Source organism: Hyperolius riggenbachi, chromosome 8 (genome assembly GCF_040937935.1).
Source record: "Hyperolius riggenbachi isolate aHypRig1 chromosome 8, aHypRig1.pri, whole genome shotgun sequence".
Lineage (NCBI taxonomy): Eukaryota > Metazoa > Chordata > Amphibia > Anura > Hyperoliidae > Hyperolius > Hyperolius riggenbachi.
This window is the reverse complement of record NC_090653.1, coordinates 84,279,966-84,301,768: the sequence shown is the minus strand read 5'-3', so window position 1 is coordinate 84,301,768 and position 21,803 is coordinate 84,279,966. Positions and strand designations below refer to the sequence as shown.

General features: G+C 47.0%; 1 protein-coding gene across 1 annotated transcript in view; it reads left to right on the top strand.

Moving 5' to 3' along the window:
• LOC137528993 (cytochrome P450 2G1-like) overlaps positions 1-21,803 on the top strand; it is a 76,200-nt gene that overhangs the window by 49,551 nt on the left and 4,846 nt on the right. The window contains exons 7-9 of the mRNA XM_068250842.1: positions 13,329-13,464; positions 14,813-15,000; positions 18,740-18,881. Of these exons, the coding sequence (XP_068106943.1) occupies positions 13,329-13,464; positions 14,813-15,000; positions 18,740-18,881 (466 nt within the window). The remainder of the gene's footprint in view (positions 1-13,328; positions 13,465-14,812; positions 15,001-18,739; positions 18,882-21,803) is intronic.

Below are 21,803 nucleotides of genomic sequence, written 5' to 3'. Positions count from 1 at the left end.
AACAAAAACAATACAAGAACAGACAGTGTGTATATTACAAGTCAAGGACAGTATGTGAGTATAGTGGCAGTAAGCAATGTGAGAATTGTTCATTTACAGCAGTGGTGCTCAGCAGAGCTCGAATATTCGAGTAGCTCGAATATTCGAGCTCTTTTCCAGCTATTCGAGCTCGGTATTCGAGCTCCGAATAGCTGTAGCTATTCGAATGGGCTATTCGAGTACACTCGAATAGCCCATTCACTATTCGAGCTATTCGAGCAAACGGCGCTATTCGAGCTCGGTGCCGAGCTCGAATAGCGTCATAGCCCAGATTGATGTCCTTAGAGCCAATCAGAGGGCTCCCAGGCCCTCTGACGGCAGCCAATCACAGAGGGGGACCCTGGCCAGCCCCTACCCTATAAATAGCGGCCGCCATGTTCCGTTTCTCCGTGCTTGCCTGAGACTTGTACAGAGAGAGAGTTGCTCCTTTGTGCTTTGGCTTAGCAAGAGCTCTATTGTGGTCATTTACCTAGCGTTTTTGCTCACATACACCTCCTATACACACCTATATTGTTGTTAGTTAGTTAGACATTGTATTTTAGTTAGTAGCTTTTGTGTTACATAGAGACAGGCCAGCTGCTGCAGGCTTACAGCTTTAGGCCTCAGGGCCTTGCCTGTGTGGGCAGCTGTCCTCCTGTCCTCTGTTTATTTCTCTCTATTCTATACCAGTATTTCTGCTGTCCTTTACTACTGATTGTATTAGTATTGTAGTTATATACTGTAACTGTACTAGGACACTCACTGTCACTGTTCATAGGCTACTAGCTGCTCCTGCGTGTGTGCACTCACTTTCTGTGTACACACTACACACACTCTATTTCCTTCTGATAACTGATTGATTATTGTAATTGATTATTGTAATTAGTTAGTTGTACTTACTGTTACTACTTACTGTACTAGGAGTCTAGGACACTCAGTCACTGTTCATAGGCTACTAGCTCCTGCGTGTGTGCACTCACTGTCTGTGTACACACTACACACACTCTATTTCCTTCTGATAACTGATTGATTATTGTAATTAGTTAGTTGTTTGTACTTACTGTTACTACTTACTCTTACTGTACTAGGAGTCTAGGACACTCAGTCACTGTTCATAGGCTACTAGCTCCTGCGTGTGTGCACTCACTTTCTGTGTACACACTACACACACTCTATTTCCTTCTGATAACTGATTGATTATTGTAATTGATTATTGTAATTAGTTAGTTGTACTTACTGTTACTACTTACTGTACTAGGAGTCTAGGACACTCAGTCACTGTTCATAGGCTACTAGCTCCTGCGTGTGTGCACTCACTGTCTGTGTACACACTACACACACTCTATTTCCTTCTGATAACTGATTGCTTATTGTAATTAGTTAGTTGTACTTACTGTTACTACTTACTCTTACTGTACTAGGAGTCTAGGACACTCAGTCACTGTTCATAGGCTACTAGCTCCTGCGTGTGTGCACTCACTGTCTGTGTACACACACTACACACACTCTATTTCCTTCTGATAACTGATTGCTTATTGTAATTAGTTAGTTGTACTTACTGTTACTACTTACTCTTACTGTACTAGGAGTCTAGGACACTCAGTCACTGTTCATAGGCTACTAGCTCCTGCGTGTGTGCACTCACTGTCTGTGTACACACACTACACACAGTCACACACTCTATTTCCTTCTGATAACTGATTGATTATTGTAATTAGTTAGTTGTACTTACTGTTACTACTTACTCTTACTGTACTAGGAGTCTAGGACACTCAGTCACTGTTCATAGGCTACTAGCTCCTGCGTGTGTGCACTCACTGTCTGTGTACACACACTACACACACTCTATTTCCTTCTGATTACTGATTGATTATTGTAATTAGTTAGTTGTACTTACTGACTGTTACTACTTACTTACTTACTGTACTAGGGACACTCACTCAGTTACTGTTCATAGGCTAGCTCCTGCGCGTGTTTGCGCGTGCGTGCACTCACTGTCTGTAGTGTACACACACTAAATTTACTTGTGATTACTACTGATTATTGTAACTGCTAGTTGTACTTCCTGACTGTTACTACTTACTTACTGTACTAGGGACACTCACTCAGTCACCTCACCCACCAACCCACTCCATTAAAGTACCCCACTTTTCACCCGCCCTTTTAAAAAACTTTTGTCTATACGCCCAAAACATCGAAGATGTCTGGAAGTGGCAGCCAGTGTGGTTTGGGCAAGGGGAAGGGCAGCAAGGGAATCAGGAGGAGAGGGAGCAGCATTGTGGCAGGCCGCGGCCGCGCCACCATGCACAGTTCCGCAGCAGCAGCGTCAGTGGCTAACATTCCTCCCATAGCCACTGGCCGTGGACGCCTTGGGCGCCGCCCAGCAGGAGCATCTGCAACTCACGCTGCAGAGACACAGCAGCAGCAGCGTGTAGCACCTGCTCCGATTTTCCTCCAGCCGGGTCGGAAACGTCCCATTGAGGAAAAGCATGCAGACACTGTGGTGCAACTCATGACGGAGGATGAGCAGCCCGCCATCAGCTCTGCATCCGAGGCCTCCACCCTCACCACCACCACCACCACCACCCCTGTTCGCAGCAGCCGCCCAGCAGGGTCTGGGGAGGAGGCCAGTTCACCGTCACAAGTTGGCGACCTGTCACTCAGCAGTATTTTTACCCCAGGCACCATCAGGCTGCTGTTGTTGGCGATCTTGAGGAGGAGATGCTGATGGGCACTTTGGGGGATGAGGGATTGGACAGCAAGACTGTGGCGACAGTCAAGCAGCCCATCCATGCATCAGGAGAGGAGTTTGGGGGGTCCTCATCCCAGCAGGACATGTTTCAGGAGGGGGAGGATGTTGATGACCCGGTGACAGACAGAGACTGGGTGCCACCACCTCCAGGGGATGTCGTCCTCAGCAGCTCTGAGGAGGAGGAGGAGGATGCTCTTGTGGGCCTTGCAAGGAGGCGCATCATTGCAAGCATTGGCAGCAGCAGTAGGCAGGTCCCACAGCCTGCTGGTGTCTCAGGCTCAGCAGCAGCAGCAGCAGCATCTGCCAGTACCACCACCAGCCGCACCCAAGCCCCCCAAGCCCCACCCCCAACCACCACAGGGAGACAGGCAGCAGCGCTTCCATGCCGTAGGGGGATGTTTCTGTCACCAATCTGGCGCTTTTTCACCATGCCCACAGTGTACAGCAAGTACGCCACTTGCAACCACTGTCAGCGGAAGTTGAGCAGAGGTGCAGACCCCTTAAAGTTCTGCACCAGCTCGCTCATCAACCACCTTGCTGCGAAACATTTCCACCAGCATCAGGAGTTCCAGAGGCTGAAGGCATCTGGTGCTGGCAGTGGCACCACACCCATCACTGCACAGCCTTCAGCAGCAGCAGCAACAGCAGCCACCCGCCCTCCTGCTCCTCCAGCAGCACCAGCAGGAGTGCGGAAACGCACTGCTCCTCCCCCCTCTGCAACTCCTGCCGCCGACACTAAGGCCTGTTCTGGCAGCCAGTCCTCAGTGGCCTCCTCCGCTGTGTCTGCTGATTCCCGTGCCAGCAAAAGGCCACGCCAGAGCCTTTTGAGCGAGTCCTTCCAGGGGGTGGTTAGGGCTCTGCCTCCCAGCAGCCGTCGCGTGCGGCAGCTGAACGGCTTGCTGGCACGGGCCATGTGCTCCCAACTCCTGCCGTACACGCTCGTGCAGGAGGGGAGCGACATTCGTGCGCTGCTTGCTTGCGCAGCCCCAGACTGGCAGCTCCCCAGCAGACACTTTTTCTCCCGCAAGGCCATTCCTGCACTGCACCGCTTTGTGATGGCCAATGTGGAGCGAGGGCTGGAGCACGCGGTTGGTGAAAGGGTCCACGTCACCATGGACTCCTGGAGCAGCCGCTTCGGGACAGGCCGCTACCTGTCCTTCACTGTCCACTGGGTCAGCTTGGTGGAAGGGGGTGAGGATGGGAGAGCAGCAGCGGGCACAGCAGCAGCAGCAACACAGTGGGTGGTGCCACCCCGCAGGGTCAGGGGAACTGCAGCAGGTTCCTCCGATCCTCTGCCATCCTCCGGCACACCTGGCCAAACCCCCCGCCTCAGCAGCAGCGTGAAGGCCCGCCACTGCCAAGCGCTGCTGCACTTGGTCAGCCTTGGGAAGACCAAGCTGACGGCAACCCATGTGTTGGCCAAACTCCAGGAGCAGGAGAGGATTTGGCTGACCCCCAGAGGCCTCAGAGTCGGAGAGGTGGTGGCCGACAATGGGGCCAATCTGGTTGCCGCAATAGACAGGGGAAACCTGACCCACATCCCCTGTCTTGCCCACGTGCTGAACCTGGTGGTGCAGAAGTTCTTGCGCACCTACCAGGGGATGGGCGAACTGCTGGAAACGGCAAGGAACGTTGTGCGTCACTTCCGGCGCTCGGCTGCAGCCTGTGCGAGCCTGGAAGACGTGCAAAAGGAGCTGGATCTGCCACGCCATCGGCTGATCCTTGACGTTCCGACTCGCTGGAACTCCACCCTGGCGATGTTGGAGCGTCTGGTTGAACAGAAGCGCGCTGTCAAACAGTACCTTGCCCTGGCCACTGTTTCCGCCGCTCAGAGAAGGGACAAGACCAGCAACATCCCGTCCATCGTCCCCGATGATGACTGGAGGCACATGCAGCAGGTGTGCTTAGTGCTGGCTCCCTTTCTGCAGGCCACTAACATGGTGAGCAGGGACCATGCTATGGTCTGCGAGTGGGTGCCCCTGGTTTGTCTGCTGAACAGGGCCCTCGATGCTTTGCTGGAACAGGGAGCGGCAGCCTTGGACCAGCAGGAGCGGCAAGCAGCTGCACAGTCCACCTCTGAGGGGGAGGAGGAGGAGGACTTGGTGGAGGTCCCTGACCTTGCTGCTGATGAGGGGGAGCAGCACAGTGCAGCTGAGTTGGTGCGGGGGTGGAGAGAGGATGAGGCTGACGAGGCAGAGGAGGAGGATGAGGACAGCAGCACTGCCGTCGATGTGCCAGCAGACGTGGCCCGCCTCTTCCCAATGGCAGCGCACATGCTGACGTGCCTGCGCAGAGACCCCAGGGTGATCCAGATGAAGCAGAGGGAGGACATCTGGATCAGCATGATGTTGGACCCACGCCTCAAGGGGAAGTTGAGCCAGTTCCTGCCGCCTGCAGGAGGAGACCCAGCGCAACAAATAAGGAGCTTGCAGCAGGCCCTTGTTGAGCGCTTGGAGGAAGCCTTCCCCCAGCCTTCCACCCCCACTGTCCAGCAGCCAGCACAGAGGCAGCAGCAGGTGCCTGCATCCAGCAGCAAGCGCCCCACAGACCTGCTGTCTCTCAGCCACGAGCTCTACAGGACTGTAGAGGCTCCGGCAGCAGTGACTAGAGAGGAGGTGCATGCAGCAGCATCCTCCACCGGTCACAGCCAGCGCCTGACCCGCATGGTGGCTGACTACATGGGGTCCTACAGCGGGCTTGACAGCGATGCCCCTGTTGATCCCATGGAGTATTGGGTCAAGCGCCTGGAGATCTGGAGCGAGCTGGCGCAGTACGCCCTGGAAGTGCTGTCCTGCCCCCCTTCCAGCGTGCTGTCCGAGCGCTGCTTCAGTGCAGCTGGTGGTGTGGTCACCGAGAAACGCTCACGTCTGTCTCACAAGTCTGTGGACAGACTGACGTTTCTCAAGATGAACCAGGCGTGGGTGGAAGGCGAGTTCCTGGCCCCTGTTGTCGGCGAGAGGGGGACATGAACTGGCTAAGAACCATCGTTAATGTGCCTTACCACCCTTTACCACCTCCTGGCTCCTGCTCACTAAGCCAGCCTGGTTCACTGTCTTTGACTATTACGTCGCCTGCAGCCACACATTTTACACCTACAGTGGGCTGCTGTGTACTGCCCTTCTGCTGTCTGTCTGTGTTTCCCACTGCCAGGGTACACAGATTTACCTTCTGCTGCCACTCTGCCACCAGCTATTACGTCAAAAAATAGCTATATCTGTGTAATTTGTTTTACAAACAAAACCAAAAAACCATTAAAAAAAAAAAAAGGTTTAATTTTTCTGAGGTGCCCGGGTTGAAAACTGTGTTGTCCCAGTTGTGTATTGGACACGATGTGGGCTGCACGACCGCTGTCTGGGACCTCCTGTTGTGTTCATTTACGGCCTGGTATCACCGCTAGGTACCAGGGCTATTATGTCACGCTGCCTGCCTCATTGACTGCCTGCTGCCACACACTCATCCTCCTCCTCCTGCTGCTGAATTTACCTCCTGCTGTCTGTGTGTTTCCACTGCCAGGGAGCACATACAATGGCGCTTCCAACATGCGTGCGCCACCAGCTATTTGTTACGCTCAAAAATAGCTGCATTTCTTTAAAAAAAAAAATTTGAAAAGAGAAATAAGTGAAGAAGAAGACGATATTGAAGAAGAAGAAGAAGAAGAAGAAGAAGAAGAAGAAGAAGAAGAAGAAGAAGAAGAAGAAGAAGAAGAAGAAGAAGAAGAAGAAGAAGAAGAAGAAGAAGAAGAAGAAGAAGAAGAAGAAGAAGAAGAAGAAGAAGAAGAAGAAGAAGAAGAAGAAGAAGAAGAAGAAGAAGAAGAAGAAGAAGATGAAGATGAAGATGAAGATGAAGATGAAGATGAAGATGAAGATGAATAAGAAGAAGATGAAGAAGATGAAGAAGATGAAGATGAAGATGATGAAGAAGAAGAAGATGAAGAAGATGAAGAAGATGAAGATGAAGAAGATGAAGAAGAAGAAGATGAAGAAGATGAAGAAGAAGAAGATGAAGAAGATGAAGAAGAAGAAGATGAAGAAGATGAAGAAGATGAAGAAGAAGATGAAGATGATGAAGAAGAAGAAGAAGATGAAGAAGAAGAAGAAGAAGATGAAGAAGAAGATGAAGAAGATGAAGAAGATGAAGAAGATGAAGAAGAAGATGAAGAAGATGAAGAAGATGAAGAAGAAGAAGATGAAGAAGAAGAAGAAGATGAAGAAGATGGAGAAGATGAAGATGAAGAAGATGAAGAAGATGAAGAAGAAGAAGATGAAGAAGATGAAGAAGAAGATGAAGAAGATGAAGAAGAAGATGAAGAAGATGAAGAAGATGAAGAAAAAGAAGATGAAGAAGAAGAAGATGATGATGAAGAAGATGAAGAAGATGAAGAAGAAGAAGAAGACAATATAAAAGAAGAAGAAGATATAGAAGAAGATATAGAAGAAGAAGATATAGAAGAAGAAGATATAGAAGAAGAAGAAGAAGAAGATATAGAAGATAAAGAAGAAGAAGAAGAAGTATATACAGTACTGAACAAATTTCTGGACACAACTTCTCTTTTCAACTTTTTTTTTTTAAAGGAACATCCCCACATAATCACTTGCTGTTGTTACTTGGAAAAAAAGAGGTTTCTTGCATCATTCACCCTCAAAACAAGTGTTGGAAGCTATTGAAGGCCATTTCGAATAGTCAGCTCGAATAATGAGCTCGAATACCGACTCGAATAGTGAGCTCGAATTCCGAGGTCGAATCGAATAGTAAAAATTATTCGACTCGAATATTCGACTGACCTCGAATAATTTACTATTCGAATTCGACCTAACTCGAATTTTGAAAAGGGGTATTTGAGCAACACAGTTCTGTGCTGATTACTTTCCAGTACTAATCCAGTTCCAAGTCCCTTCAGCATATATATGAGCCTCTAAAAGCTACACTTCGAGGATCAGGGATATATATATATATATATATATATATATACTTCCATGTTTTAAGCGAGAAGACAGTGATCATTCATAAAAGTAAACACACACATTCACTTCCTGTGTACTGTTATATCTAGTCGGGAGAAAGTAAAAGTACATTTAGGGCGGCTCACACGGACGGTAGGCTGCTTCCAGCGGCCAGAAGCCGCCTCATCCTGTGACGTCTCGATCGGGGGCGTTTTTTTTTCCCTGAAAGAGGACATGAAGATGCGGACATGAAGATGGGACACGTCACTTCCTCATTCACATGACTTCCTCACTTGAATGGGAGTGTTTAACCATCGAGTCCTGAACGCTTAGTGGTAAACACCGGCAAGAATCCATGTGAACCGACCCCTGCATACAATAAAATACATAAAAAATACATTTCCTATAGCTATGTAAGGCTTGGTGGTATAATTCACGGAGTCAGCGTGTATGTCCCAGGCTAGAGGTCTCGCTCTCCACCTAGCTATCCCTGCCTGGAACACCACTAACTGACACCTACGCTGTCCCTGCCTAGCACACCACTAGCTGGCCCCAATTAGGACTTAGGCATGCAAGGCATACAAGCTGGTGTAGAAGGCAGATATACCACCAGGAGCCACTACTGAGGCTAGTAACTCAGTTCAGCAGTATCACATGCACAGTTCAGATAATAAATATTACAGGTATGGATGCAAAATTATTCAATAGCAATGGTAATTTGATCAGAAGTATGATATAGTCCAAGCAGACTTGCATGCAGTATCTAGCAACAGGTGACAAGTATAACACAGTTCCTTTTAGTCTGCATGCAAAGTTATGCAACTGACAGCAGACGTCCCAGATGATATGTGACAGGTTATGTGAGATTACATGCACACTGTTAGTCGACTGATAAGGAAAGTAGACTTATATTTATCATCCAGTTCAAGTGGCATACAAGGAATATCCGGTAACAATCCAAGGTCGGTCCAGGCGGCAAGCAAGGGATGTCCAGTAACTAGCAGAGGTCGGTCCAGGCAGCAAGCAAGGGATGTCCAGTAACTAGCAGAGGTCGGTCCAGGTGGCGAGCAAAGAGTTTCCAGGAATCAAGCAGAGGTTAAACACAACAGAGTAGTCAAATACAAGCCGAGGTCAAAATCCAGAATATCAGTAACAAATAGAGCGCACACCCAGCAACTAGCCAAAGCTATGCTTACCACGGGTGATGACTGGGAGCACTCTGCAGGTTTAAATACAGAACAACATCCAATCAGTGGCCAGCCACACTCCACACAATCAATCACACAGCAAGGCCATGCTGTGTGATGCACCGCTCTGTCAGCTGACCGGAGTCAGCTGACTACTGTTTACCTTTGCGCAGGGCATACTGGGAATGTGCCTTCTGTCTATCAGAAAGTACAGCCTGTGAGCCAAGGGCAGCATCATCAGCGGGGAACAAGCACCGAGACCCGAAAGTGGCAGATTTAGACCGGGTCTCGGCGGAATCAGCCCCCACAGGTATATTACTTATAAGCTACTAGCTGATGGCCCTGCGTTGCCCGGGTATGTATTTGGCTAGTGTTGGCTGCGCCCACTTTTCTAACCCTAATGCACAATTACTCAATGACCTAGTTTGTGAGCTTTGCAGTGTTTGGCATCAATAATTTTCATTGAAATGAATCAAATCTGATTGGCTGTGGTTCCACCCTCTTTTCTGAATTTGAACCCCAGTCTCCGGTTTGAAGCTTGTGTCCTTAACAGTGCAAGAATGGCAGCAATTGAATATTCCCCTTGAAAAGCAATAAATTCATTTGGATTAGCTTTTGTAGGCTCCACCCTCTTTTCTGAATATTAATCCCAGTCATCAAGCGACCAACTGTGCAAAGTTTGAGAACCCTACCATTAACAGTGTAATAATGGTTGCAGTTTATATTTAACCAGTGAAATTCGTATTTGTCTCCACCCGCTGATGACCCGCTGTTTCCCAGGTATGTATTTGGCTAGTGTTGGCTGCGCCCACTTTTTCTAACCCTAACACACAATTACTTAATTACTCAATGCCCAAGTTTGTGAGCTTTACAGTCCTTGGCATCAGTAATTTGCATTGAAATGAATGAAATCTGATTGGCTGTTTGTGGCTCCACCCACTTTTCTGAATTTGAACCCCAGTCACCCAATGACTAACTGTACCCAGTTTGGGGCTTGTGCCATTAACACAATGGCAGCAATGAAATATTCCCCTTGAAAATTAATAGGTGAATTTTTATTGGCTTTTGTAGGCTCCACCCTCTTTTCTGAATATTAATCCCAGTTACCCAGTTACAAACTGTGCAAAGTTTGAGAACCCTGCCATTAACAGTGTAAGAATGGCTGCAGTTTATATTTTCCCAGGGAAATTTGTATTTGTCTCCACCCACTGATGACCCGGCATAACCCCGGTATGTATTTGGCTGGTGTTGGCTCTGCTCAATTTTTAAAACCCTAACACACAATTACTTAATTACTCAATGACCAAGTTTGTGAGCTTTGAGGTCTTTGGCATCAATAATTTGCATTGAAATGAAACAAATCTGATTGTCTATTTGTGGCTCCACCCCCTTTTCTGAATTTGAACCCCAATCACCCAACGATTAACTCGGGACTTGTGCCATTAACAGTGCAAGAATGGCAGCAATGGCATTTCCCCCTAGAAAATCAATAGGTGAATTTTGATTGGCTTTTGTAGCCTCCACCTACTTTTCTGAATACCCAGTGACCAACTGTGCAAAGTTTGAGAACCCTACCATTAACAGTGTAAGAATGGCTGCTGTTTAAGTTTTTCAGTGAAATTTGTATTTGTCTCCCCCCACTTTTTGGTTATGGGAATAAAAAGTATCCTATATGTTATTCCAGGTTATGTACTATTTGTGTGCCAAATTTCATTCAAATCTGTTCAGCCGTTTTTGCGTGATCGAGTAACAAACATCCAAACATCCAAACTTTCCCATTTATAATATTAGTAGGATTAACCCCATCTACCCCCTTCCCCATAGTTACCAAAATAAAACACTGGTAAAAAAAAAAGTAATAGCATTTAAAAAAAATACATTAAAAAGTTACTTCAGGGACTCAGCTTTTTTAATATTTATGTTATGAGGGTATATTACTGTTATTTTTTTCAAATAAGGGCTTATAATTATTTGTATACTAGGCTACCTAAGCCTGTTTAACCACTTGAGGACCACAGTGGTAAACCCCCCTAAAGACCAGGCACATTTTTAATAAAATGGCCACTGCAGCTACTGCAGCTTTAAGGCCAAGCTGCAGGGCCGCACAACACGGCACACAAGTGATCCCCCCCCCTTTTCCCCCCACCAATAGAGCTCTCTGTTGGTGGGGTATGATCGCGCCCCCCCGTTCCCCCCCCCCCCCCCGTGTTTATTTTTTTTAAATAAATATTTGTTATTATTTTTTCATTATTTTTTGCTGTTTTCTTTAATTTTTTTTATAATCCCTGCCCCCAGCCGGCCAATCCTGGCAATCGGCTGTCATAGGCTTCTGCCTATGAAAGCCAATCGCTCTCTTGTCCCCCAGGGGGACAGCCGTGTCACACGGCTGTCCCTGGTACAGCGCTGCTACTGATCGCAGCGCTGTACTAACGGTAAAGACGGCAGTTTCGCCGTCTAACAGTCTCCCGAGCGGCAATCGCCGCTTGGAGACTGAAGGCAGAGCGGAGCTCCGCCCCCCGAGCAGGAGATGCGCGCGCAGCCTGCGCACGATCTTCTGCAAACTGCAGCCCCAGGACTTGATGCCAATTGGCGTTAGGCAGTCCTGGGGCTGCCGCTGTGGCCACGCCCATCGGCGTGGGCCGGGCCTGTACAGGTTAAAAATGGGCTATAGGTAGTAAAATTACAGCCACCAATCAGTGCACGCGCGTGCCCGCCGCCACGTGCGCACCCACCCTGCTCCCTGTCCCGACCTCCTGTCCCAACGGCTAGCAGTACTAAAAAGCCATGGACGGACAGACAGGGAAAGTGGATGATGCAGGGACAGTTAGGTTTAATTGTATAGGATTATAAAGAAACTCAAAATGAAAAAAAAATATCTTTATTTCCAAATAAAATATTGGTACCACACATGGTATTAGGGACATAATATAAATGTTGTAATAACCAGGATAAATGGGCAAATAAAATGGGTGGGTTTTACCTACAGTAGCACTTTTTATTTTCAAACTATTATGGCTGAAAACTGAGAAATAATTACTTTTTATTTTTTTTCCCTTTAAAATGTTTGGCGTGCAAAATAGTGTAAGCAATGAGCATGTATGTGTATATGCACAGAGGCGTGTCATCCTGGACACACGTGGTGGACAAACTATTACCCATTGTGCATGTCAGTCTGCTGAATACTGATATATGGGCTCAAAGATTAAAACAGTAACAGTGTAACAAACGGTGGAGAGGCAGTTGCGGTGAACAGCGATACCACCGCAGCTGCCTCCAGCTCTCTGCCTAGCAATCTATCCGTGCCTCGGGCGGCTAGCACGCCGAGGACGGGGTTGTCAGCTGCACATAAGGTCGCCTTATCGCGTGTGCGCGCGCACAGACAGGACCTTTATGCGGGGAGGAGGCGCGTCAGCTGACCGGCCGGTCGGCTGACGTCAGAGGAGACACTTGCCGCTCCTCATTGGCTGAGAGGAGTAGGCGTGACGGAGGGGCCTCCTCTGCTTCATAAGCCAAGCTGAATCACTCGCAACTTGTCTGCTGTTGCGAATACTTGGTGTTAGCACTCAGACCTTAGATAGTTCCGATGTGCTTTGATCCGGGAGGAAACTGGGGATTTCACACAAGATAGGAATTGTTTGATAGCTATAAGATTATTCATTACTGTGTTTATCTGTGCATAACTCTGGCTCGTTCTGACTACTCTTCTGCAAAGTGATTCTGTACCTCTGCCCATCTGATCTTGCTGCTGACTCTGCCTGTTTAAACCTTTCTGTCTCTGCCTTCCGATTTTGTACTGCATCTGTCTGTCTGTTGCCAACCCGATTAGTCTGACCACTCTACTCTCACCAGAGGGCCCTTGACTCTGGTGAGGGGCGCTGTACTGTTAGTACCCACCAGCTCCTCTGGTGAGATATAGCTAAACCTATCAGTACTACTGTTGCACCAATCACTATACTAGCTATTGCTGCCACATCAGCTGACTGATATACCTGTATTATAGGTGATTCTGCAGATCACCATATAATCAGGTATATATCTGCATTATAGGTGATACTGCAGATCACCTAATAATCAGAATTCTGTTTCTTGCTGACACAAATCGTTACAAACAGTCTGTCAATAGGAGTGCATTCCATTCCGGAACTCTTATTAGCATCATTTGTCCTGATTTATCAGATTGCAGGGTATTTATGGGTGGGTTGTTTTATGGTGTGTGTTGGAGCCAATGGATGTTTATGTACGGCCAATAAAGTCATGGGATTGTGTTAGCTCTGAGCTCCCTTAGCTTTGTTGTTTGTATGTACAGTAAATACTTTTTATCAGCATCTAGGACATAAGAGTCATTTCTTGTGGCAGGTTTAGATCTGCACATACAAAACAAATGGCTTAAAATGGATATGCACTTTTTAATCTCATATTTTGTGTTTCCAGGAAAAGGACAATCCCAACTTCAACACAAAGAATATGATCATGACGATACTCAACCTGTTCTTTGCTGGAACAGAGACTGTCAGCACCACCCTGCGATACGGCTTCCTTATACTCATGAGATACCCTGAAATACAAAGTGAGGATAAGACAGGCATTAAATGGAAGGCACTCATAAAATATAAAGGAATTATTATTGGCTTCACCCAGTGTGATGTATTGTGCGCCTGCTTTTTAGACACATGTTGGAAGTGATGACCAGTACTTACCTTTTACTTTAAAGCCCAACTACAAGAATAAATTATATTCCCCACCTAATAATCAGATGCCCCCTACTGGCCTTCTCTATTATACTCACAAATACACTTGAATTTCCAACCAGTTTCCAGCCAGTGCACTGATGCCATTCAGAGGGACACTGGTGGATTATAGCAGTGGCCCAGCCTCCTGCAGCCCCTTTTGAGAGGAGGGATGGAGCATTTGTTACTCACCCACTCGTTAAAGCCTATTAAAGGGAAGCAGGCTGTTACAGGGACTAACCACCTCCTCCTATTCTGGTGAATGGTGGGGGCATGGCTACACCACGTGGTGATAGAGCTGTGGGTAAAGCATTGCAAGGTGGAGTGCATATGTTTCTAGGATCCAGTGAAAAAGTTGGGGGAAAGAGCAAGGTTGGATGAACTGTTACTCTGTTCTGTTTTTTCCTGTGGTCCGGTGATGAAGGTCTCATCTCTTTCCCCTCTAAACAAAACGTTTGATGTGTCCAAGCACAACACCCCCTTTCTAACAATGACAATGATGTGTCAGCCTTTCTCCTGGATCCTACAGAGACCCACTCAGAAGCCCCAGTGCAATGCAACAGCTGGAGCATCTTGGGCCTGCATAAATATAATAAGGCATTTTTGAGAAAGAGGGCTTAGTGCTAGATAGGGTAATCCAGTAAACTATTGTAGATGGACTTAATAAAACTATTTTTATGGGTTCAGTCATCCGGGGTTACCAGTGGCTGAAGAAGTCATTCAAAAGGCTGACAGTGCAATTCAGAAATGAAGAGACTGTTGTAGTACTAGTAGGGGATTGAGTCTAATGGTCAGTGTAGAAGGACATGAAATATGAAGGTTGTAGAGCATCGGAAAGGGAGTAGAGATCTAGGTTGTGGTACCTCTTACACAAGCAAATTCAACAGAGAGAACTGCAGACTGAAAAGAACATAATTTTTATCTGAAAAAGGAAAAGGAGAGTTTTCATAGATTGAGATGGTCCATAGCCAAGTAAAGCTGAGATCCAGAGTGTGGCCGTTCTTATAGGTGGACGTGAAAGACCATTGGGAGAAGCCAAAGGAGGAGGTGAGGAAATTAGTTTAGTGGTGGTAGGGCTGTTTGTGTATATGAGGATATCGATATTTACGGTAATGACACAATGTATACTATAAGTGTAGTGGCAAAACTACAATCCCCTGACTTAGATTATGGCTTAATCTTTTCCAGTCAAATTGCACAAGGAAATAGACCAGGTAATTGGTGAAAATAGGATCCCGAATATTGAGGATCGAAGCAAGATGCCATATATGGATGCTGTCATTCATGAGATCCAGAGATTCTGTGATGTCCTCCCTATGGATGTTCCCCATTTAACAACAAAGGATGTAAACTTCAGGGGCTACACCATTCCTAAGGTGGGTCCATTATTAGTAATACAGACACAACCACATTTTTTGTTTCAGTTCAGGTGACACTGTTGTCCAACTGGATGGCAGGTTGTCCCCTGGGTATGCTTCACTGTCTGCTGCTCAAAGACGTTCTTTGGGCGCATGACTGAATGGCTGCTGCTGTGAGTTCTCCTCCAGGCATGATTGGGGGAATCAATACCTAGATTCAATGGAATGTTTTTCAACATCATTTTATGTATGTTCCGGCCCCCAGCAGTCTGAAGTATGCTGACCCGGCCCTTGACCAAAAAAGTTTGGGGACAACTGTGCTAGGGGAACCATTTTATTTTAAATGGTTAGATTTTTAAATTTATGGAGGATGCTGAAATATTGGGATATCCAATATGACACAAAGGCTCATATTCACAAACAACAGCCAATAAAATGTAACCCTCTGGCAGATAATCCCGACACTGCATCGGGGTGAAAAAGGATGCCCATTTAGATAATCCCGATGCAGTGTCGGGGGAAGAAAAAAAAAGTTCCCCAGCACTTAACTGTTGCTGCCAGTGTCAGGGTGGCGTCCCCGTCCTCCGGCCGTCCTATCCCACCTCACGATCCTCCCGATCCTCCCTCCTCCGGTCCTGGGCCTTCCGATCCCCTCCTCTGAACACTTCCGGCCCCTCCATCGCGTCTCCTACCTCGCGTCACGTTCCGCGATGTGTAATGACGGATGTCATTACGCATCCTACGCTAGGGGGTGGTAAATTTGAATTTGTATTAGATTGAATACTCCTGTATCCAATCCAATACATTGTAATGAATAACAACTTTGAAAAAAAAGTATACACAAAAGACACATAGTAAAAAACACCATTTGCTCTTTGGCTATTGCTAGTGACACTTGCTATCTGATTTCTGCTTTCTGGTTTTGACCCTTGCTTTGGACTATCGACTATTCTATTGATTGCCGCCTGGATTTGACCCTTGCTATTGGATAACAACGACGATTTGATTGCCGCCTGGATTGACCCTTGCTACGAATAACGACGTTTTTTTTCTGCCCTGCTGTGGCTTCCAGCTCCCATAGACGCCTCTCCCCGCGAACCCTGATGCAGGAGTTTGATGACAGCGAGGATGAGCAGCTGTTTTTCTCAGACCTAAGTGACAGCTATGTGGCGAACATGTTATGATCTGACTCAGAGTCTAACAGCGATGATTTCACCGAAGAGGTTGAGAACATCCACACATGGATTGTTATAGACCCTACCCAGAATAATCCTGTCTCCCCATGATTCCCATTTACAGGGAAATCCGGCCAAAAAGTTCCCTGTGACCCTAACCCCCTGGCCTATTTGAAACTTTTTTTGGACGAGGCCATAATCCAAAATATAGTGGAGGAGACCAACCGCTATGCGGAACAGCAGCTTGGTCCAATCAGGAGGTTTGCTAGGGGAAAAAGGTGGGAACCAGTCACCCAGGATGAGATGTGGCTGTTCCTGTGCCTGCTCATCCTCCAGGGAATTGTGGGGAAACCCCGCCAGACAACATATTAGAGCACCAACCGACTGATTGATACACCTTTTTTTGGGACTGTCATGTCAGAAAACAGATTTAGCCTCATCATGAAAAACCTGCAATTCATGAATAATGAGACCTTTGATGAGGCCACCCATCCTGCCCCAAAACTGTGGAAGATCTATGACCTATTTCAAATGGTCATAGGCAAATTTCAGTCCGTGTATGTTCCAGAAACAGACGTAAGCGTGGATGAGAGCCTAATGAGGTAGACTTGCCTGGAAACAGTATATCTCTTCTAAGCGTGCCAGATTTGGGATAAAATGGTTCCTATTGTGCAAATCTAATTCTGGATATATTTGGAATGCCCAGGGCCAGCCCGCTCATGAGGCGGGGTGAAACATTTGCCTCAGGCGTCACATCTGGGGGGGCGGCACCTGCCTGTCCATGGGTGGGGGGCTGCCCGCCGAGCTGGAGGAGTAGCGCGCAGAAAGGGGGTATTAGGCCTAGCGGTGGGGAGGGGGGTCAGACCCCCCCCTCCCTCGCCTGGGTCCCCCGATCTGCGCTCCCCTCCAGCTGTAAATAGTTAAGTACCAGTGTATAGATTAAGAGGCAACGGGCAGGGATCACTCACCTCTTCCGCGTTCCAGCGAGCGCTCCACTGATGTCACTTCCTGCAACGCCGCCCACTGTAAAGTAAGTGGACGGCATTGCAGGAAGTGATGTCAGTGGAGCGCACTTTGGAACGCGGAAAAGGTGAGTGATCCCGCCCGTTGCCTCTTAATCGATACGCTGGTACTTAACTTAACTATTCCGCGGAATTGTATTTTTGAGCATAAATGGATTGAGCATAAATGGTACATGCTAGGCTGGCTTCAGCATGTAGTGTTGGTGAGAGAGAGAGAGAGAGAGAGAGAGATGAATCTACCTGGCTATCTGGGGTTCTCTTTGGACAACTGTTGAACACAAAATACAAGGCCATGTCTGGCTACATCTCTGTAAGCAGTGGCTGCATGGTGTAATGGTTAAGGGCTCTGCCTCTGACACAGGAGACCAGAGTTCGAATCTCGCCTCTGTCTGTTCAGTAAGCCAGCACCTATTCAGTAGGAGACCTTAGGCAAGTCTTCCTAACACTGCTATCTTGTCTAATTTTTCTCTTGGATTGAGCATAAATGGTAAATGCTAGGCCAGCTTCAGTTAGTACTGTTGTGGTACAGCGGTTAAGGTATTTGCCCACCACACAGTGAGACCTGGGTTCAATTCTCAGCTATGGTATGTAAACTGGCTTTTGAAATAATATAATTCTCTGGCAGATGAGACCCTCCGGTAGGAGGGAGGAGGCCTAAAATAGGGGTCTGTGTGAAACCTAGATGTTAGCCTGGGGCTTTTGATGTGTATTTCACTCAATCATGTCTGCCTCCAGGTATTAGAGCCTTTGAAACATGTTTTCTATCATTTTTGTAGGCGTTAGAATTTTTTCTATTTTTCAAAGTTCGCCTCTCCATTGAAGTCTATTGCGGTTTGCGAACTTTTTCGCGAACCGACCTTTTCGCGGAGGTTCGCGAACAGGGTTCGCGGAGGTTCGCGAACCAAAAATCGGAGGTTCGCGACATCTCTAATTATGATAGAGGTGGGTAGAAGCTGGGTCTTTATTGAGGATCAAACAATCTGGAATGATGTGGAGGACACCCTTTTACTATGGAAGGGACAGTGCAACTAAATAAAATCATATATAACATTATATGACTCAGAAATAACATCTGTGCAAGTGCAGTCTAGCATATCACAGCTAACAACAATTAGCATTCTGCATAATGTGCTCATCAAGTCTGCCACATGCAATTAGCTAACAGCACTGCAATGAGTATCAGGGAAGCTCTCCTGTGACTGCACTGCTGTCATCTCTTTCTCTAGTATATGAGAGATCACATGTGTAACAAGTGAAGTAAGTTCAGCAAGCTAAAACTTAGCAAAAGAATCATACCTGGAATGAAATGGAGGACACCCTTTTACTATGGCAGGGACAGTGCAACTAAGACAGGTCCCCCAACAAGAAAGTCCAGTTGGTTCCCCCTCCTGCAGGAAGTGTGACAGATATGCTGGGGTAATGTGTGACCTTGCTATAGATTACCAGGATGACATAATACGATCTATAATGATTATTTGGATATATGAAACTGACAGTAATACATTTTTATATTGAGGGGTGCCCGTTTTATACATATTTTACATGTTTTTCCATCTTTAGGGTACGGATATCTATCCACTACTAACATCTGTTCTTAAAGACCCCAAGCAATTTGCTACACCGAACAAGTTCAACCCTGATCATTTTCTGAACAGTAATGGCTCCTTTAAGAAGAATGAGGCCTTCATGCCATTTTCTGCAGGTACCTGACTAGTGTAAAGAGAGTTTAAAGGGAACCTATGCATAAATTTTTCATCTAAACTGCCAGTAAACGGATCATCATAGACAACTAAAGGTGTCTGTGCATCTCCTTACATAACTTACGGAAGGTCCAGGACTCCTATATAGGGATGAGCCAGTAATATTGGTTTTGTGAAATTATCAAAATCAGGTTTTTAAAAGAGATGCAATTTATGGGAAAAAAATGTTTATATGGTCATCTTTATTAGAATAGGTTTTATCATGGCCTGAATTCAGCCCTAAGACAGACAGAGCCTGGCTGGCGTGACTTTTTTACTTCAAGTACTCTTTAAAGAGTGCCCAAGTCCCCTTGCCTCAGGCTGCACTCTGCAGAAACAGAGCTGGGATAAGGAGCACTCCCTTACAGAGGGTGCTACATATCTTACCTCATTACCTGCATACACTGAAGACAGCTGGAAGCCTGAAATTTTGCTGGTTTCTAGGATATAAAATTTTCTTTTGCTCATTGTAATGCACAACAAACTCCGATTGGTTGTTTTGTTGGTCAGATGGCAAACAAGCCATCTGCAAGAGTTCAAATACTTCTTTCCCTCACTATAATTGGATGAGTAAGCAGACTTCCTTGTGGTCACCTCCGGGTCCATGGTAACCTCATGGGGTGCAGTTACACCTTGGGGTACCACAAGCAGAATCTCCCAGTGTTACTCCTCTCACTGTGTCAATCATTGCAAAAAAATTGTGATGCATTCAGTCAGGCTGACAGCTCACATGCTGCGAAGGATAGCGGAATAGCCGCCGCGTGCTCTGACGGCGCGGCGGCTGTTTCCGCATCTTCCCCGGCAGTTTACGAGCGGCGACATGTTTCTCAGTTCATTCAGCCTTCCTGTGCACACAGGCTGAGGAATACGCGCGCACGGAGAGGCAGAAGCTTTATGGGAAGCAGAGACGGATCAGCTGACTCCCTTGGTCAGCTGATCCGAGGAAGGTAGCGGATTGGCTGGCAGGGACTGGGCGGCGCTGATTAGCGCCGCACTATATAACCACTTGTCCCTAGGTCTCTCGTGGTCTGCCGTTGCAAATGCTTAACGTGTTAGCACACAGACCTCAGTCAGATCCCACAGTGTGTTAGAACCAGGACGGACCTAGGAAAGCACACTGAGCTAGATTTCTCGCATGTCTTGTATGTTATGCTTTAGACTAGTTCCAGGGTGTTGTGACTACGGACCTCACACCCAAGCTTAGGAAACTGTCTTATATGCTATGTTATGCTTTAGACTAGTTCCAGGGTGTTGTGACTACGGACCTCACATCCAAGCTTAGGAAACTGTCTTATATGCTATGGTATGCTTTAGACTAGTTCCTGGGTGTTGTGACTACGGACCTCACACTCAAGCTTAGGAAACTGTCTCAATGCTATGTTATGTGTTAAACTAGTTCCGGGGTGTTGTGATCAAGGAGCTCACACCCAAGACTAGGAATCTATATCTGTATTGCGTATGCTAGTTCCAGGGTGCTGTTACTACAAACGTCACACCCAGGACTAGCACAGTATACCTGTACTACCTAAGCCCGCCACTAGGGTGTAGAGAGCCAGTATCTCGCATCCACCAGGGCAAGTTGTTCTATTAGCAGCAGGGCTTCCTGCAACCAAGCTTAGGCCCCTCTCCTAGGCAGCCTTTTGCTTACAGTGATTCACCCTCAGCCTGGGGTGAATCTTCTCTACGTTCTGATCTCCAGTTTCACTGGTGATTCTCGCTCAAAGTGTTACGATTATATTATACACTCATATCTCAGGTGTCCAGAGGTTAGTCATACCTGCATTATTGGTGATACTACAGATCATCCATAATCTGGTGTATATCTGTATTACTGGTGATTCTGCAGATTGCCAATAATCAGATTCTCTCTGCGTGTTGACACCGATCGTTACAGAATGGCAGACCCAAACAATATGGACGCACTTGACAATCGTCTGCTTGCACTCACCACCTCGATGGAGAATTGCATCAGCGTGCTGGATAGTCATCAGACCCAGATCAATGCCTTGTCTGGGTCTATACAAGCCCTTCAGACGACTGTCAATGCAGTGCGATCCCCTCTTGTTACAGACTTGCGCATGCCGGTGCCTGAGAAATTTTCTGGTCATAGATCTGACTTTCGAAACTTTAAGCATCGAGTGTTATCTTACTTTGTGTTGAGACCTAATACTTCAGGTTCTGCCGCACAGAGAGTTATCTTTATTAAAGCACTGTTGACTGGGGACTCCCAGACCTGGGCATATGGCCTGCAAGTTGCAACCAGGGGATGGGGCCCTGTCCTCTGTGGAGGAATTCTTTAAAGCGATGGCTATAATTTACGATGATCCGGACTTTGCCTCGACCGCTGAGCGGAAGCTTAAGATATTGCGGCAAGGCAAAGATTCGGTAGAGACTTATGCAGCAGAGTTCAGGAAATGGGCGGTGTCAGCTAGATGGGGCTCATTCGCATTGTTAGACTGTTTCTTGTCAGGATTGTCAGATGCAGTGTCTAATCTCATGTTAGGATATCCTGAGCCAAAAACTGTCGATGAAGCCATTTCTCTAGCGATTAGAGTGGACCGTCGCCTACCAGAGACAAAGTCGGGGTAGGAGTAGTGTGAGATACGTTACCTATACTTCCTCCCCACCTACGTCACCCCCTCCTGAACCCATGCAGATTGGACGGTCAAAATTGTCCCGAGTGGAGCAGAGTCGTAGAAAAGCTGAACAACTCTGCATGTACTGTGCAGAGGAGGGTCATAAAGCGCAGAACTGTCCTAAAAAGTCGGGAAACGCTGCCGCCTAGGAGTGGTCAGAGGTAACACCCTAGGCGCTCAGAATTTACCTCTTAAGATGATCGACTGCTCCTCCCATGCACCATTTCATGGGAGGATCAGACAGTTCCC